Raw genomic sequence first — 20,408 nt, forward strand, 5'->3', positions numbered from 1 at the left:
AAGAAGGTGCCAGAGGAAGCAGAGGATGGGTGAATACTGGGAGCCTGGCTCCTGCTGTCAGATGGAAGGAGTTGGTAAGTGGGGGACATAACAGTACCAATGGGGAGCTTCTCGTGGTGCCCCTTTAGAGGGGAGACTCCGATTCCTCTCAGATGAGCAGATCCTCCTGCGAGAAGAACCTGGAGGGTGCCAGAGGCCTAAAGTAATAGGCAGTCGGGATCAGGGGTGGTACCGGAGCTTTAGCTGCGGATGGGAAGCAAGTTGGAGTTCACAACGCTGCTGAAGTGGCAGCAGAAATGGTATCTCTGTGCTCCAAGTGAATGCAACCCAAGGATGATGGTACCAGAGAGATCAGAGGCTTGAAAGGATTCCATGTTATTCTGAGAGGGTGTCTGTACCAATGCCTTAGACCTTCTTGAGTCTTTAGATTCAAATGAGTCTTGATGCCTGGATGGTGCCTCTCAGCACTGTTTGCTGGCAGGTTGATCTTGGGATGTCTGCTTAGGCAGCATTGATGCCTTGGTCCCGATGTCCGTTGGAGCCTCGGAGGAGTTTCAAGGACTTTCTTTTAAACCCAGTGCACTTGGACGGGATGTGAGAGTGTCCAAGCCACCTGAGACAGTCGAATGCCTGTCACTCCAGGGGAAAAATCTACTGCAGGTCTGCCAAGGAATCAGTCCTGGAGAATGGGAAAGGTAAAAGTGAGGAACCCCCCTTGAGCAGAAACTTGTGCAAAATTAGAAGACGACGATGACAATCAAATACTGAAGGAGAATACAGTAAATAAAACAACATGAAAAAAGCTTATAAGAGGCAGTCTGTTTCAAGGTGCAGGTGGTTGACATGGATTCGGAATGGAGGGTCTGCTCCTTTACATTCCCTGGTTCTGGAGCACGAGGTTGTGCAGTGCACCGGCATGGACCACAGATGCTGCTGATTCAAATCTCCCGTCAGAAGCACAGGGATGCGCACAAATCCCACGGTGGAGCACCCATAGGGACATATACTCGAAGAAGTGCATAACATTAAAACGTGAATAAGTTACAGAGCTGTTGTACAGTACATCAGAAGCCTTACAGTCCAGGTAGTAGCTCACATATTGGAAGAAGAGCTTTGACCATAATAAGAATCAGTGTTTCAATGCATCTGATGACATTTACTGTGGCTTTAGCTTGAGGTGGTAGAAGATTCAGTAACGCAAAAAAAAAAAAACCCCAAAAAACCCCCCAACCTACCCCTTCTTGAGAATGTAAATTGTCTGTTATGTTAATGCGGTTGGTGCCATTACAAAGAGAGTGCCAATAATCCTTCAGCATATAGCAAGCAAACGTGCAGTGCTCCCAGCTCATTAAGCTAGCAAGGCATCTCTCTCTCGGCTAGCCCTGCATTCGCAGTCAGGTGACTCTGAGGCAGAGTTTATGTAATAGCCAAGGCTAGCACTAGATGGTTTGGGGTGCCCTGCTGCTGCCTGGCAGAGTTGAGGTCATGCCCTTAAAGGGGTAGAACACATAAAGCTGTCTCGACTGGTTAGGAGTGGGCAGCTCGGCCAGATATGCTGTTCCACCCCAAACCACACAGTGTTCAGCCATGGGAGCTGCTGGTGTAGGGCGAGGATGCCCTGAAACAGATAGATTCCCTGAAGCTGTCCTTGATTGTGGGGCATGTCTGGGCTGGAGCCACTTTGGTGCAGTAGCTTTCAGAAGCAGATCTGACCCATCACTGATAGAAGTGTGCACTATATCTTTGGGAGGGGTGACACAGCTTTCACACCACAACAACAGGTGGCTCTGGTAGGCACTACAGAGGGCAGTCATTAATTACCACAATCTGGCCCTCTGGTTTGTTTGTGCTAAATCATTTTTCAGCATGTGTCTCGGTAAAGTCCGTTAGTATCCATTCACATGCTGCATACCTGGTCTCCAGTTGCCTTACCTAGCTCTCTTTGCTTGTCCACAACTGCTTCCTTCCTTAATATTGTAACTTCAAAGGTATCCCATGAAGAAGGTGAGACCTTTTACAATATTAATCCACATCTTTCCCATACTTTGAGCTCATCTATCCATAGATTATAAAGCCAGAAGGTACCACTGTGATCATCTAGTCTGACCTTCTTCGCAATCCAGGCCATAGTTGTTCTCTGAATTAATTCCTGTTTGAACTAGAGCATGTCTTTTAGAAACCCATCCAATTTGATTTAAAAATTGCCAGCGACGGAGAATCCATTGCAGCCCTTGGTAAATTGTGCCAATGATTAAAAATGCACACTGTATTTTTAATCTGAATTGGTTTAATTTCAATTTCCAGCCACTGGATCTTGTTATACTTTTGTCTGCTAGATTGAAGAGCCCATTATCACATTTTTGTTCTGTATGTAGGTGCTTATAAACGGTGTTCAAATCACTCCTTTAACCTCTTTGATAAGCTAAATAGGTTGAGCTCCTTGAGTCCATCACTATAAGGCATGTTTCCAATTCTTTAATCATTCTTGTGGATCTTCTCTGAACCCTCTTCAATTTATCAACATTTTTCTTGAACTGTGGACACCAGAACTAGACACAGCATTCCAGCAGTGGTTACACCAGTGTCACATACAGGAGTTACATAACCTCCCTACCGCTACTGGATATTTCCTTGTTTATACATCCAAGATCATATTTGCTCTTTTGGCCACAATGTCAGTTATCCACCGTGACCCCTCCCCCAAGTCTTTTTCAGAGTCACTGCTTCCCAAGATTGATTTCCCATTGTGTTGTTCCAAGGTGTATGACTTTACATTTGGCCACATTAAAATGCATATGGTTTGATTGCGCCCACCACTTTTGCCTGTACCCCAAGTGTATTTATGACAGTGTGAATACCCTGCCTCTCTACTGGGAGGCTCACACCTGGCCACATGAACTGTCAGGTGTATTGTCCCCACCAGCTCTCTGAAGCTGGATCTCTCCTTGCTTGCAGGAAATGGGTGAAGGGTCTCCCCCACACTGCATAGTCCCTCTCCTGGGGACACTGTGAATGTCCTGCTGCTGGAGGTTCCTGGCTCAGTGCTGTTTTGGGGGTGGGTGGAAAGGGCTAGAGCAGGGTACCACTGACCCCTAGGAAGGAGGAGGAGGGGGATTGTTTTGCTAGACAGAGGGACAGGGCCATGATGGTGGCTCTGGTCTCTGTACTCAACAATATCTTCAGGGCTGAGAGGCCTCTCTTCCTATGAACACCGCAGTGATCCAAACACCTTTCCATGGAGGGGATGGTTTGTAGCTGAACCATGCTGTGATGGGGTATTAAAATCTCACATTGGGCCCAAAGGGTTAAAAGGCTATACCCCCGCCCCCTCCAGACCTGCCAGGAATGCTCCAGCGGGAGGACTGGGTCAAAAGAAGCTCAGAAGCCAGGCAAAGGGTGGTGGATAGGCTGCAGAAGAGAGGAAGCCAGATGAACGGTTGAGCCTGCGAGTGGACCACAGAGCAGGTAAGACCCACAGGCAGAGCCTTCTCCTACCACCACCCCCTTTGAGAACCATCAGGTCCTTCAGGGCTCTGATCCTTTGGACTCATTTGGTTGTAAGGTGGTTGATTGTTTGGACTATAGGGGATACACCCTGAAGTGCAGGGATCTATAGGTAGGAAGTAACCCAGGGAAGCAACTTGGACTCCCAGGGCAGACCCTGCTACTGATGCCCACAGGGCCCTGGGCTGTGACTTGGTGGAGTGAGTGGCTCTCGGTCCCCCTACCACACCGCCTCAAGGGCCTAGACCCAGATGTGGGTGGAAAGCTGAAGATCCCCAGTTTAAGGTCAGGAACAGGTACTTCTATCACCTGATCAGAGAGGCCTGGAGCCAGAAGTTGGGTCCTCTAACCACAGGCCACCCGACCCTCTGAGCTCCCTATCACAGATGCAGTTTCTCTGCCCACCCGTCCTGGGGGATTATTACATCCAGGCCTTTAGAGCTCAGGAGCTGGCTGCCACTGCTGGTCACATGAAGACCATCCAGCAGCACATTTGTTCTGCAAAGGGGGCAGAGCAGTGCTCTGTGGTATCATCGGAGACTGTTACTCTGATTGTCACGTGCTGCCTCTACCACCCATTCCATAAAGAATTTAAACTGATGTGTTAACTGTAAAGAAGATAGGACTCTGGAGAAAATCAGTTTCTCTGTGAAAAGGCTCTGATAGTCCTTACGTGGCTGAAGATTATAAATGCCTCCAGGTGCTCAGGCAAAGTTTTAGCACTTTCACCCCTCCCCATAAGGCGAGGAAAGTTTCCATGGCCAAAGGGATAAGACTGCATGTAATATGACAACTGGAGTGCACGTTTACTCCAAGAAAACTCATACACTTTGGAATGCATGGATAATTTTTGTACTTTAGTCTGGCTTAGTGCCTTTAAGCAAATGCCAGCCATGCAAATAAAAGTACAGTTGATGGACAAACCCTGTACTCCACACCAGAAACGCGTAATAGCATGTAACAATTTTTTGAACTGACTGCAGTTTCTATGCGAACCAGACTGTCCTGTAGCAGAAATACGTTGAGCACAACTGAGGTAAGGAAGGGAAACATTTTTTAAAAATTGACCTTTTCTTGAAATCATAGAAATCTGTGCTTACGGTGAAAGATGTAAATAGGCTCTAGTGCCCCCTGGCACACCCTACACACGGGTGTGTAAGGAAGGCATTCACAGTGGGCTTATCTTGGAACCTTAGTGGGTAATACTAGAAGCACAAGCTCTGGCCTGATGAGGAGCACGTGGTTGCATATAATATCATTACGAGTTGCCTGGGAGATGCCAGGAGGTGTTTGAGCAAAAATGAGACACAGTGGACACTGAAGCTGCGCAGCAGCACTGCTTAGCTGCTACAGAGCACTTTTCATCCCTCGATTTCAAAGCATTATGTAAAGGTGGGTAAATGTCATTAGCCCCATTTTATAGAAGGAAAAACTGACGCGCAGCCGAGGTAAGGTCCCAGTCTTCTAATCCTGGGTGCCTCCGGTTCTGGGTGTCCAACTTCAGACACCGAGGATGAACCCCGGCCTTACTGAAGTCAACAGGAATTTTGCTTCAGTGGGCTCAGGATTTCATCCTGAGAGCCTGGTTCTTCAAAGTTGCAGAGCAACAAACAATTCCAACGGTTGCTCAGAGCAGCCAGTGTTGGGCACTTCTGAAAATTAGAGTCTGAGAAGGAGTGAGTTGAAAACTCATGAATTTCAAATATTTGGGGGAGAGGGGGGAGGAATACATGTTTCATGAACATCTGCTCGAAAATGTCCCTACTTATTTTAACCATATCTAGTAAAAAAAAAAAAACCCTCACACCCATGTAAATCAAGAGTAAGTCCACTGATTACAGTGGTGCTTCCATTAGACTTTAGCAGTGTAAGTGAGAAGAGACCCAGGTTCCATATGTCAGAAAGTTGCACAGGTGTAAAACTGGTGTAAGTGTGAGACTCTAGTCCAACAGGCACCTAAAGAACTTTATGTGCACCTGCTCTAGTGCCTAAGTGGAAGGTAGGTGCAGAAATGACTTTCAAAAGTGGGAATGGTGTGATAAGCATCTGCAGGACCTCTATGAAACTAGCATTAGCTGCACCCAAATTCTGAGCATTGTGGGTGGGTCCAAGGGACAAAGTGAGACTTTCAGTATGGATGGGGGCGCGTGGCAGAGAAGCGCTTGGCTAGACCTGGGCACCCTGAATTTTGGCATGATCAGGAGATGCCTAATGCATAAGGGCACAACTGGAGGTGAGCCCAGCATGCAGCACAGGAACAAAAGAGGAGCAGCTGGGACAGGAAGACCTCCAGTCACACTGAGAGAGACTGGAGGGGGTGGGAGGAGGAAGCTTAATGATAGGCAATGTGCGTCAGGCACCCAGTGAGTTGGGGAGACAGAGAAGGGACACAGGCAGGGTTTGGATGGAGGAAGGAAGGAGGGTTGAGTTAGGGACAAAGGGAGATTGGGGAGTTTTACAGCCCTGAGGCAGCTGTGAGAGAGGCGCATGCTCTTCACCTTCTACCAGTGCATAGCAGTTATGGTTGTGTTTCCTGGGGCTCACCAAGCTGGAGGCCAGGCATAGAAGCACAGACTCCACTAGCATGGCATCCAAACCCTCTGTGGTGAGCTCAAGGACAACCTGGAGACCAGAAGCCAGCGGAACCCATAAACTATCCATGGTTGAGAATGACACCATGGTCCTGGGCATCACGGCAACTGGTCTCTTTGCAGTTAACAATTGACCAGACTATGGCCATCAGCCAGTTTGTGCTCTCTAATAGTAACAAGCTGCTCCAATCCCCATCATAAGCTGATGCTCACTTTCCTGTCTCATATGAATGTTTTTGTTTCACGTCACAGCTAAACCCCATTTATCTCCTTTATTCTTCTTGTGTTGTTGGAGGAGACAGTTTCCACTCCTGCTAACACACTGAGCTGCCAGTCATCATGCAGCCACTAATATTTCCTTACCCCAAAGCCATTAGCCATGTCTTGATAAATTACCCAGTGTATTTTGGATAAGCCTTGTTTTTTAAATAGATGCAGCTGGTAAAAAAATACTATGGACTTAACTGGGCAGAAAATTGGGGTGTTGAGAGAAATGATTTGCAGCTGTAGTACCAAAAAGATGAAATGACAAAAGTTTCGGCAGTAAGGCTCTTAAGCTGCAGTCCATTAGGATTGGAACTTTCTTGAAAAATCACTATGAAACACAATGTAGGCCCCTTTGGTAAGACAAAGATTATCTGGGGAAAATCTGATCACTGAACCCAACGAGGGAGAGCTTAAATTCTGCTTTGATTGACAGCTCTGCCTTCCCCTCACTGCCAGGCTATTCCTGCCTTAAACTCAAAGTCAGTGCAAAGGGACCCTGGCTGATTTTATTCTACTAGGTCTCAGCATTGCAAGTGGTTCCCACTGAAGAGCCGGGCATCCCAGATGAATAAATGAAAGGGGCAGCACAAAAGAAAAGGGGACTTGAAGGACATCCCTCAGGGAAGGGAACAGGCAGGACTAGAATTGGTTAGTTAAGACCAACCAATTGTCCCCATGTAACCATGACCAATATTTTTCAAATTTAGGTGCCCCAAATCACAAACCTAAATTCCATATACAGTGTCACCTAAGTAAGAAGCCTATTTTTAAAGGTTTTTGGAACATCTGGAAATCAAGTCACTTTTAATAGATATTTAAAAATATATTTACGAGCCTAATGTTAGGAGGAACCTACATGTGAATATTTTGACCTACATGTTTTGAATGAAAGACTGGAAATGCAAAAATATATATTAAAAACACAAACAAACAAAGAAGCATAAAAATCAAAGTGTGTAGTGATTTCTTTTGCCCACACATCTGTCAAAGTGATATGTCTCCATGGACCTGTCTTAGCGTCTCCATCCCCATGTCAAATAGCAGATTGCTTCTAAGGCAAGGAAACAAAATGAGACTGCACTGGAACAGATGTGCCATAAATCTATTTAGGGCTGGTAGTGTCCCCACAAAATGAGAAAGTGCTTAGGCAGAGAAATGAGGAATAACATTTGTTACTACATCAGACACCTTGCCTGCAACTAGTATAGGAGCACACTTTTGCTTTACTTACAGTACAATCAGCACAGAAAAATATCTATTTGTTGTTAATATTGAGCTGCTTTTTATTGATAGTTTTCAAAATACTGTACTCTGGTGAGTAATTAGCATTATCCCCATTTCCCAGAGTGGGGAAACTGAGGCACAGAGCTGTGACATACTCAACACTGCACAGTGAATTGGTGGCAAACCTGAGATTTTCCCACCTGCCAGTCCAATGCCCAATCCACCAGACCATGCTCTCAACCCTTAAAGTCCTTTCAAATTTAACGGCGATGAAACCATTAGAATTCTTTAGAAACTGCTGTACTAACCTACTGATTTTAATAGAGTGAAGAGCCATACTATAGCAGGGCTATAATGTCTATTCAATACAATTCCATAGGGTTTTTGATAAGGGAAATTTTTACCATCCAGGGACTAAAAAAACAATTTCTATTTCACTGAAATGAAATAAAATGTACTTATGGGACTTAGTTCTGATTTAAATTCTATGCCTTTATTCACTGAAAGATTATAGTACCACAGAGAACAGCATAACAATCAGTCAAATATGGCAAGAAATAGGCACAGTAAGATACACTGGGATTTTTTGACAAGGCAAAAGTTGGCGTAACAGCTGTTATACTGGAGTTCTGGCCTCTGCTATTAACGTAATGCAGCATTTTTACATTACTCTAACTGATGGACTGTTTACATTACAATTTCAAACAAGGTGATAATGTGTATTTTATAAAAGTATAATATGGCAAAAGTGCTTTTCCTCCACTGAATTTTATGTCTGACTGGAGGGCCTATTTGTGTCCACTGCTTTAGACGGTATACAAGTTTGAGGCTTAGTTCTTTATATTGTTTAATATCCTCTCCAGCTGTACTTTTGATTGTGCAGCCCCTTTTTGAGAGCTAGCGAGACTTTATCTAACACGAAATGAAAGCCACTGTGCAAAGTGACACTTTCCACTTTGAATTTTTTTTAAAGCAGTCAGTTAATATCCTGATGAATTCTACACCACCTTTACGCAAAAGCTACTTTTATTAACAGAAAAGCTACTTGCTGTCTGTAAGGAGGTGATGTTCACAATTTGGCCTGGACAGAATACACTCACATTTTATAAAGTAAAAATTTAGGCCTCAATCCTACAATTGACAGTCTGCCCACATGATGTCAGTTCCCAGATGTGAGTCTTACCTCCTTCCTGGAATGTAACTTTAAGGGTAACAAATATCAGTGAAAAACAAACTTCAATCTATGCTGCTTTCATCCCCAAATTGGCTGTTCATGGGGTTTGCCCTGCAGATCTCATCTGTCCCAGCCACTCGTTCCTTCTCTGTCAGGGAGAGGCTCCAACTCATCTTATACTTCTTGAATGGAGCTAACTGGACCTCTTGTAACCTCAGAATGACTCAGTAAAAACACCTTGTCAGATATATGTACGGTCCAAGCATCTGACTCAAGATAATGCAGCAGAAAAGCCCTGGAATCTGTCACCCTGTTATACCTCCTTTCATTAGCCCTTCATTTGCAGCTGTCACATTATTTAGCATGGATAACATGGACAGTAGCCTACGACATAGAGGAAGGCTGCTTGAGTATCTGTTTGCACTGCCATAAAAGAAAACGAACAGGTTCTACTTACCACTGCAACAAACATATGCTTCTCAGCCTAGCCCTTCCTATCATTTCTCATTCAGTATCAAGATGTTGACTCCCACTGCCATTCAGCCCAGGATACCAGCCTCAATTGCCCACTTGTTAAATTTTCGAACAAGCACCTTTGTGCGTTCTCCCATGCTGCTCCTCATGTTTGGAGGCGCTCCCCATAAACATCCACAGAGCTACCTCCTCCTCCTCCTTCAAAACCCTCCTTAAACCTCTCCTTTGCTGGGATGACTATAAGAAACTTTACAACAGTTTAGGCTGCAGGTATGCTGAGATCACTTCCTCTCATGCTGACCAGCACTGTCTCACTGTGTCCTTGTACTCCCCCATTGGTCTGTCTTTACCTGTTATCTCTTGTCTAATACTGACATTGTAAGCTCTTTGGGGCAGAGATAGGGGTTTTTTGGTTCTGCATTTGTATTGTGCCTAGCATAATGGGGTTCTGGTCCATGATTAGAGTGTCTAGACCTCATGGTAATACAAATAATACAAAAATAGTAAGTTCAGGTAAAGTAATGGGTTGTATCAATAGAGTTTTATCTCAAGCAGGTTAAAAATAAAAGTAATAGGGATTATTCAGCTGGTTGTTGATGGAGGTGCACACACAGGATCACCAAATATGTCATAAATGACCCTTTACCTCAAATGCATGCATTGCCTCCCGCCTTTCCCTAACCTACGCTGTTTGGCAGTCCTAGCCTCAAACAGAAGTTTACTGGTGGTAATCTGTAAAACAAGGAGGTGGTAACTAGCAAACAATTGCTGGTAAAAACCTGGCAGCTGAGTTAAAGAGACAGCCTCTGATTTAAAAGATGCCAAACATAACTTGGGCTATGCCTACACTACGTCATTTACAGGGGCGCAGCTGCACCAATGCCGCTGTAGCGCTTCTGGTGAAGACGCTCTAAGCCGATAGGAGAGAGCTCTCCCATCAGCTCAATAACTCGTGCCTCATCGAGAGGTGGTAGCTATGTCGACGGGAGAAGCTCTCCTGTCGACATAGCGCTGTCTACACCAGCACTTAAGTCGGTGTGACTTATGTTGCTCAGGGGTTGTGGCTTATTCACACCCCTGAGCGATGTAAGTTATACTGAAGTAATTTGTAGTGTAGACATAGCCTCAGTGAAGTAGCAGGTCCATAGAATATAGCTAGCTGGAATGACTGTGTTACAGAGGCATATAAGGCTATGAGAATCTGAAAATCATTAATATTACACACAAAACAACATATATAAAGTTGTCCTTAAATAAAGTATCTTTTCTTACAGTTTATCTTAAAACAAGTCTCAGAGGTATCGCTGGCAATAGAAAAATGACTATTCTTACACATATTTAAGTAATAGTAATCAAGTGTCAAGTAACACACCCAAGTGTAATTTGTGAAACTGCATCTACTTTGGGTTCACTTGTATTTTGCAAAACTGTCGAATCTCTCATAAAATTACAAGTGTATTTTTAAATCATATATAAAGAAGTGGGTGTTTTCTTCTATTTTGCAACTGCGTAATCAAGAACTAACTATGTGGCAGCAGAATAATTTTTTACTGAAAGAATTTCACTGTCCTGAAAGAGAGAATCGGAAAGAAAATTGATTATACCTCTAGCCATCTGTTCCATCTAGGCACCCATTCCAGCTATCTAATCATGTACCCATCCTGTGCTCATCAAAATGGTTTCTGAGCAATTTGGCAATCACAGCAAAGTGACAGCAATTCAGCTTTGTTTTTAACGCTATTTCTTTTTATTTATTCTTCGTAACTATAAGGTTCGTTAGCAAAATAACCCTTATACCTAAGTGGAGTTAATATAATGCATCTTATTCTGATGACAGACAACAGTTGAATGATGTAGTGTAGTATTTCAGGATCTTTGGAAAAAGAGATTTTTCTCCTCTGAATCAGGCTCCCTAAGCTGTGCACAAAATCTCCTCTTCTATCAGTTAGGTTTGTGCTGGTAGTCTGCAATAAAGCAGTAAAGCTAAAAGTTGTAACGGAGGCACTTCGGATAAATATGGAACAGCAACAAGAGGCAATGCAAAAGCGGATACGCTCCCACTGTTGCCTCCTACTCAAAATCTTCCCAGAGGCCCTACATTATAATTGAACATACTTCTAAATCAGGGGTTCTCAAACTTCATTGCACCACGACCCCCTTCTGATAACAACAATTACTATAGGACCCCAGGTAGGGGGGGGCTGAAGCCTGAGCCCAAGCCCCATCACCCCGGGCGGGAGGCCAAAGCCCAAGGGCTTCAGCCCCGGGTAGGGGGCCTCTATCCCAGGGGTCTCAAACTCAAATGATCACGAGGACCGCATGAGGACTAGTACATTGGCCCGAGGGCCGCATCACTGACACCCCCACCCCCGCAGCCCCCGGCCCCGCCCCAACTCCACCCCTTCCATGAGACCCCGCCCCTGCCCCGCCTCTTCCCACCCCTTCCCTGCCCCCATTCCAACCCTTCCCTCGAAGTCCCCACCCCAACTCTGCCCCCTCTCTGCCCCCAGGGGGAGCAGGAGGGGTGCGGGGTATGGTGGGGGCTCAGGGCAGGGAGTTGAGGTGCAGGGTGCAGCAGGGGGCTCAGGGCAGGGGGTTGGGGTGCAGGAGGGAGTGCGGGGTATGGTAGAGGGTTGGGGTGCGGGCAGGGGGTTGGGGTGCAGGCAGGGGGCTCAGGGCAGGGACTTGGGGTTACCTAGAGCGGCTCCGGGATGGCAGCTCCCTGCCTGCCAGCTCCGCTCAGCAGCCGGAACCATGTCCCTGCGGCCCAGGGGAGGGAGGGGGGTGGGTGGGGGCACAGGGCTCCGTGCGCTGCTTTTGTTGCTCCTCCAGGTACCTCCCCCGAAGCTCCCATTGGCTGCGGTTCCCTGTTCTTGGCCAATGGGAGCTGCGTGGGGCGGTGCCTGGAAGCCAGGGCAACGCATGGAGCCCTCTGCCCCTCCCCCCTGGGCCGCAGGGACGTTGTGCCGGCCACTTCAAGGAGCAGCGGGGGGCAAGCCCGCCGGTCGGATTCGGCCCGCAGGCTGAAGTTTGCTCACCCCTGGCCTGGAGGTGGGCCGGGGGGGGGGGGGAGGGGGAGCACAGGCTGCAGGAAATGTGGCCCGCGTGTTTGAGACCTCTGCTCTAACCTGAGCCCCTCCACCCAGGGCTGAAGCCCTCAAGCTTCAGCCCTGGGAGCTGGGGCTCGGGCTTTGGCCCCAAGCCCCAGAAAGTCTAAGCCAGCCCTGGCGCCCCCACTTTGGGGTCCCGACCCACAGTCTGAGAACCATTATTCTAAATCAAATCTAGCTGAAATGCAGCCAGTCTACTCATCTAGTACCCTCTGCTGGGCTATTCCTGGTGCAGCTCCGGCAGCAGGGCCAGTCTATTAACCCCTGTCTGACACAAAAGGTGCTGTGACTGCAATGCAGCTTCAGTTGGACCTGGAGGGAGGGGGAGACAGACACAGACTGGAAAAAAAAAAAACAACTAAAAAGCAAAAAGTTGACATTGTTATGAAATATCAAAAAATCCCTCCATTTCCAAAAATAAAGCTAGTTGCTCAAGTTACATTATCCTACAGTCATGAAGATATTTCTGTTAAACTAAGAATATCTGGGATAACTATGTAGAGGATAACCTGTTACTGCATGATGCAGATTGTGGAGCTACAAAAGAATGTCTTTATGCAGTATAGTTTGTAAAAGTAGTAACGCTTTAAAATAAAAAATCGTGTCCAAAAAACAATAGAAAATATTTTTTTCTCTTCTCAGTTAAGAATTATTTCAAGGTAGATTGCAAAGTGTTCCAGGCAGTGACCTTGCTAAAATTCATCTCAATTTAAGGCATATCAACATGAACAGAGAAGGCGGCTATAAATATGGCCCCTTAAGCATGCACAGGTAATACTGATACATGTTGAAATGTTGCTTCTCTAGATTGTGCATTAAGGCAAAGAGAGCGGAGACTTTTAGTCTTCAGTAGGAGTTCATTTTAATTCTTCTGTGTAGACAGCAGGTAAAAATCATCCCACAGCTCTGTGTTTAAAACAAAACAAAAATAAATTATTGCACCACGTCAGTAGTGGATGGGAAATACTAATGCATTTTAGAAGATCTAATCCAATTTCATTGAACCAAAAGAAAATTTTTAAAAGGCCTTTTTATTTGCATAGTAATCAAATTTCCATTCAGTCAGATATGGATTTTGTTTTTCCATTAATACCTTATTGACAAACAGAACTCTAAAATGTCAGCAACAACGATTCCTTATACAGAACAAAACGAGCTCTTATGATGCCTGATTTCTATGTCCGCCACAGGGGTGGACTTTAGGCCGAAGCTCACTGCACATCCAGGGGCCCTTCTTCCTGCTGCCAGACAATTGATGGCTCTGGTAAGGTACTGCTTGTTGACCTGCACCCCTGCGAGGTGCCAAGCACGTCCTGGGAGGCTCTGAAAGCTACCACTCCCACTTAAGTCAATGCATCTCATCCTGCTGCCACTGTGAAGTCAGTGTGAATGTCCACATTGATTTTAGTGTGGGCAGCATTAGGGCTAACAGCTCAGCATCTCAGACCAGATTCATTGACCACCTGCTGTCCCAGCACTCTTAGACCCCTGTTCCCTGCTCAGCTTCTTCCCATTCATCTGCACTCAGGACTGACACACACTGTGCTGGAAACCAGCTCTTCCCCCTATACTTTGCTCTCTGCACTCTGCATTGGATCAGCCTTTGCCGTTGCTTGGCAGCTGGGGGATATTGTTGGTGTACGGAGGTCAGGAGTCTAGTCACAGGTAAGATGAGGCTGGATGGTATCCTGCCTGTCCTACTTTGCCCAAAACACAGGTGCTGTCCTGCCCCCAACACATCTGCATGTCAGCTATTTCCTTTCAAAGTGGGACAAGAGAAGCACCAACCACCTAATCCTCGTTCCTCAACGTATGATTTCCGTTGGTGTTGGGAGCGTGGCGGAGGCTTATGGGATCAGGCCCTGTCAAGGAGAGCCAGGTCAACAGATTTCTCAAAGACAGCACCTGTGTCCTGACTGGAGTCCTTGGCATTCATCTCCTCCGCTGTTTTTTTTCTTACCTTTGTCTTGTTTGTTACAGTAGGTTAATTTCTGGCAGCTATTTTTCCATGCTCCAGAATGTTAACATCACCATTCTATTTATAGTTCCTGTGCTGACACTTGGTAATGAAAATATATTTTCACGACTTGTATGCGGTTCTCTGGCTTTCTCCTTTTCACCCCCCTTGACCCTATTGCTTATTTCTTGGATGAACGAGACTTTTCATGCTGCCAGGCAAAATTAGATGAGGAGTATTTCCAAGTTGAAAATGATTTAACCACCCCCCAAACCAGTCTCATTTAAATTTATGAGACCAATCTGATTGTTCCTTGAGCACTGACCATATTATCAGAACTCTGGATATCTCCAGAGATGTAGATTAATAAAGAACTGCAGAGATTAGGCAAAAAAAAATCCCGTTTCAAATCCAGATCTTGCCTGTGCTTAGACAGAACATATAGAGAAGCCTAACCATAGCGAGGTTAGGCAGCTGGAACGTCATTCAGAGGAAAGTAGACACAGAATCTTGGTCTTGGGGCTTAGCAAACAGGCAAAGGTGCAAATGATATTTTACGCTTTAGTGCATTTCTGAGCTGTAAATCAGCCCAATGCAGAGGACCCAGGCCAGGCCACACCCACCACTTAAACCCAAGTGGCCAAATCCTGATCCTGCTGACATTGATGACAAATTTTCATTGACTTTGAGAATGGGATTTGGTGCTAAAGCACAAATCTGGGTCCCCGCACCTTTTCTCTGTAGCTAGGCCAGGCCTAGGACAGATGTGGGGGAGACGGGTGAGGAGTATTCTTCCCCAGACTATGGGGCAGTTGAGGAGATGCTCCACAAAAGTGACTTCGGTCTGATGGTCATGGTAGCCACCGTTGGGCCTTATGCAGTCCTCTGTGGGGCAAAGGACCAGAGGACCTAAACTGGATGGGACTCTCTGGCAGCCCATGCAGCGATGAGCACTGTGCTGAGCATGAAGTCTGCTCCTCTGGCATGGCTCACCCTCCCAGTCCCCCCCTTCGCAACAGGACTCCATTACTCCCACTGCGTGTGGCCCAGATCTCTACCCTATCATGCAGCACTTCAGTGATGTGGGGGCCCTGAAGTGGCTGCCTCTGCTCTGGGGAAAATTTCATCTTGAATGCTAGAGAATCTCAGCGAGTTTGCTCATTTGCTAAAGCAGGGCATTCACCCTTTGAATGTGCATGCAGTGCATGTGGATCTGCTGTCATGTCCATTTTCTGCCTCAGCTGCTGTTACTAATAAGGCTTTGATGCACTGGGTCACATCTTGACGTAATTGCAGTCAGACTTTCTTGGCAGGTCATTTAAACAGAACATCGCCATGAAGCTGAAGCAGGTGCTTGTTTTCCAGGTCCATGACAAGGGGCGGGGGGGGGGAGGAGGGAACTGTCAACTGAGCAAGGGAGGGAGCTGCAAAACCTCTACAACCAACTCACAGACAAGACAGCTTATTACTAGTTTGACAGTGCACAGTAAACACATAGGGCCTGATTCTCATTTATACCAAAGCCACTTTATACAGCTCTAGGAGTGGAAAGGGGCCTTAGAGTGAGTGTAAATGTCATTTACTCCCCCTTTAAGGTCTCTCTGCACTGTAGAGCAGCCTTTGTGTATATGAAAATCCGGCCCACAAACCCTGAAAGCGCTGCTGGACTGCACGCAGAGGCTCGGCTCTAAACAGAAATAACAAAAAGACCTTTTTGTTGCAGGAGAGAGTTCAGACTGAGGTCCAGGCCTGGCAATCAGAGATGGCTCCACGCACCACTGAGTTGAAAAAAAGCACACAACTGATTACTGCTGGTGCCCTGGCTTCGTTATTATTTGTATGGCAGTGGCATCTACGTGCTCCAGTGAAGGAGCAGCGGCCCATTGGGCTAGGCCCAGTACACACACATATAAGAGCTCACAATCTACGTCTATGATGAGAAACGACAGGTGGATACAGCAAAGAGATGGGGAACACAAGTTAACAGTCAGATGGCCACAATCTGATCCAAAGACCGTTGAAGTCAATGGAAAGACTCCAATTTACTTCAGTGGGCTTAGGATCCGTCCCCTCATGCACAGAAATCATATTGGCATCTTTGGGTGGGGAATGACCCTTTTTTAGTTTTGCTTCCTCTCAAGGTCACTTCTAGGCCTATGATTCTGTGATGCGTGTTACCATCATGTATTACACATGCCCTGTGCCAAAGGCATCTGTGATACCTGCTAGGGATCCGACCACCTTGTCTGCTGCCTGACTCATTTTAAAACAACACCTTTATTGGCTCATTTTAAGTTCTGTAATTATCTGTGTGCAGGTCAGATTCCATGATGCTTTGGGGACTAGCCAGGGTCTGACTCTCATGCTGCCTGACTTTAATGGGTTATTACACTTTAATGAGCTCCTCCATGCTGCTCTGTGGGCTGCTGAGCAAACAGGAACCGGGTGAGGGTGTACTGCTTTCGAGATCAGCAATTTTTGCAGCTCAAAAAGGCAAAACCCGAAATTGTTCTCAAAAGCTCGTCTGCTTGAAATTCGAAGTCCAGCTACCTCATGTGCCATCAACAATAGTCAAAAGCACATTTGACATGTGGCACTTTTTATACTTGCCAGCAAAGAGGAAAGTTAATGCCAGAGGTGGTTGAGCAATTATTATGTCACGTTTTCTTATACTAGGTAATGGTGCCCAATACGCTCCATAAGATGCTACAGCCATCAGACGCATTTTTGGGGAGGAAGTACCGTCTAACTGTTAGAGCAAGGATGATGAAGGGGAAGTCAAGCTAGAGGGAGAGAAGGCAGGCTGGTAGGAAGTTCTGAAGTGGTGGCGGTGGCAATAACAGCAGTGGTTGTGCAGTGGGAGTGGGACTGTGCAAACCACAACATCAGTTCAGGTTTGTTAACCACTTGTGAACCTTGGCTAATGTTCATGAACATGTTAGAACTGAACATAAGAACAGCCATACTGGATCAGACCAATGGTTCATCTAGCCCAGTATCCTGTCTTCTGACAGTGGCCAATGCCAGGTGCCCCAGAGGGAATGAACAGAACAGGTAATCATCAGGTGATCCATCTCCTGTTGCCCATTCCCAGCTTCTGGAAAACAGAGGCTAGGGACACCATCCCTGCCCATCCTGGCTCATAGCCATTGATGGACCTATCCTCCAGGAACTTCAGTTCTTTTTTGAACCCTGTTATCGTCTTGGCCTTCACAACATCCTCTGGCAAGGAGTTCCACAGGTTGACTGTGCGTTATGTGAAGAAATATTTCCTTTTGTTTGTTTTAAACCTGCTGCCTATTAAGCCTGGATTCCACCTGCTTTTGAAGGGGGTCACTGGGAGTCTTTCCATTAACTTCAATATCCTATGTGAGCGTTTTGCTCTGTCCTATGGAGAATGCATTGTGCCGATAAAAGTTTGTGTCATTTGGAACAGGATAACTTTGATTCCTCTGGGCTTCCACTGGCTGAACTCCTTCTCCAGTCATATAAAATTCATCTTTAATATGTAGTCTTACCCTTTGCAGGTGGATTTAAGGTTCCCAATTCAGAAGACTCCCATCCCCACACAAGAGTTTCAGTACAAATTCTTCTTTAAATACCTCACTTTTTTCCTTTCCTCCTCTGAGTTTTATGTATGATTCCTAACCACATTTCTAGTATCCCTGCCCAACTGATCAAGATCAATCAGTAGGATACAACACTTAAAATTATCTGAAAAATATCAAGACATTATATTTATATTACTACTGACATTTCCAACTGGACCATGTCACTAAGGATGATTACAGGCCTTATTATTATTATTTACTCCCACTTTAAGGCGCCTTTACCCAGGCCAGAGGGGTGTGAAGGGGCCTTAGTGTTAATAAGAATCAAGCCTTATGGCAATTGCATGTAAAAGAAAAATTAAACTCATAGTAAAAGTTAGACAATTCCAGAAAATCTATTCCAGTTCTAATGACATCAAAAACATCATCAAATTAGTTCTGCTGGTAATTGAAGAGATTTTATCTTTGTTTAGGGCTTGATCCTGCAATGAGGAATCCTTACTTAAAAGAGTACAGTGGCCTTAAACGTTTATAGGAACATAAAGTTGTATCCAGACCCCACTGAAGTTAATGTGTGCTTTGATGCTGACTTCAATGGGATCAGGATTTCTCCCATATGAACTGACATACAAAATAAGCCCAATATTCTGTTGCTGACAGTAATTCCAAGGAAGATACAAGAAACTGTGAAATGGACAATTAAGGAATAACCAGCCCATAGGGAAAATTTCTAAGCGTGAAGGTTTATATCCCTTGTAATTTATTTTATCCTGTCTAATGTGACTGTGGTTCTTCTCATTATCTGTATAAACATCCAATCCTTTTTTTGGAATCCTGCTAAGCTCTTGGCGTTTGCAATTAGGTAACGTTATGGCCGGAATCCCGATAGCAAAAGGAATACTTGGAGAATTCTACTAACATTGCTGTACTGTTAGTTAGCTACAAAAGCCATTCAAAAGTAAAAGGGAGCCACTGTAGACCCATTGACTTCAGTGGAATTGCTCCTGTAAGGGTTGGTCTTGGAAGGGTAGGTTTGCAACATTAGGCCCTATGTTATGTTTTACAAACATTTAATAATCCTTAGTGCTTATTTGCTCTTACACAACTCCACAAAGGCAGGCAAATCACATGCAAAGCCATTGCAAGCTCGCCTTTCAGTTATAGGTTGTGCAGTGCAGAAAGAGCCAATGCCTTTTACCAAGCATCCAAGAAAACCAAAAAGAATCATGCAAGATGGTCACAAGCCACAAGAGCATTCCCAGGCATGCATTTAAAAGAATAGCACACGCACCATACCATAGTAGGGGTAAAGAAGGCTAACCAGTCACATTACAGAATACGCATCTTCTTCCTCTTCCATATAGAGAATATAGATAAAACAGGTGGTCAGGCCTGCACCAAGCAGCTAGTACACCATAAACAAAAACAGTCAGGAAAACAAGTTAGATTGGATTGGGCAGATTAGCTCAGTACAATAATGTCAAAGGATTGAACTAGCTGCCCCCTATGCATTCCAAATTAGCACATGACACAATCTCTAATTTCCTCACCACAAGGATTGGAGCTGACCACAGGAAAGTAGCAATTTGGGCTTTTCCTACACATAGCTGCGTGTTTGGAAACAGAGAGATCGTCAAAAGTTTTCACCCTTTGATGATAAAATAAGGAAATTAAAATAGCAAGCAGCTGTTTCGATAGTTTAAATCATTCAGTCTTCAAAATGAATACAAATTCATTTACAGTTCAGCAGAATCACACAAAGGTTCCCATCCAGCAAAGCACTTGAATGCGTACTTAACTTTAAGCACACGAATCATTGAATTGACTTCAATGGGACTGCTTGAGCAGCAAGCTGCTACTCAATGTGAGTAATTTGCACAAGTCAGTTATTCACAACAGTGCAGTCGTTAGCACAAATGAACAAGACTCTACTGTAACTGGGTTTTTGAAACTGTACAATATTACTTTCTTAAATCCTATTGCTTTCTCTGTAGATAAACTACTCCTCAGAGAGAACAGTGGGAACCTAAACTACCTGGGAGTTTTCTCTCACCTGACTATCCAAGATACAACCTTTGGCTTCTTTCTGCCATTTGAAAAATAAAAATTAAACATTGATTACCTTTTATTTAACATCAGGAAAATAACTGCCTACTTGAGCGGAAGCTAGATAATGTTGAGATTCATGAAATCAAGTACTATCTTTCTTGCAAGTTGTCTGGATAGACCCCATTTCTCCACCCCTCATCTGGCCTATTTAGTGCCACTCATGGCTGCAATGCCTGCTATAGGTGAGGTAGGTACATAGGCCTCATTTGAAGCCCATCATAGTTGATGGAAGGACTCCCATTATGGACTATACTGAGGGACCATAGTGAATGCGCCATTAAAGCAGCAACTGGCCTTGGAAAAGAGAGCTATGGTTGATTCATAAAAAACTCCATGCAAGTGCATTCACATTCAGCTTTGGCATCAAATGGGCATACAGCTTGTTTCTACCACACAAAACAACTCTTCAAGATTAATAGACTAGCGTGAATTTAGGCAGCTGGAAAG

The 20,408-nt window shown here is 45.2% G+C and overlaps 1 protein-coding gene across 10 annotated transcripts in view; it reads right to left on the minus strand.

The window, feature by feature from the left end:
- The window catches only part of TSPAN11 (tetraspanin 11), a 219,058-nt gene that overhangs the window by 41,899 nt on the left and 156,751 nt on the right, over nt 1–20,408 (minus strand). For 2 of the 10 annotated variants that reach the window (XM_084623707.1, XM_084623706.1), the window contains exon 9: nt 12,988–13,250. The exons of 7 other annotated variants lie outside the window; for them this stretch is intronic. In XM_084623707.1, the coding sequence (XP_084479833.1) occupies nt 13,191–13,250 (60 nt within the window). In that variant the 3' untranslated portion in view covers nt 12,988–13,190. Of the gene's footprint in view, nt 1–12,987; nt 13,251–19,148; nt 19,258–20,408 lie in introns of those variants that run through there. One more of the 10 variants, XM_084623704.1, reaches the window with a different exon arrangement.

Source organism: Lepidochelys olivacea (genome assembly GCF_965140295.1).
Source record: "Lepidochelys olivacea isolate rLepOli2 genome assembly, chromosome: 1".
NCBI classification, from domain to species: Eukaryota; Metazoa; Chordata; order Testudines; family Cheloniidae; genus Lepidochelys; species Lepidochelys olivacea.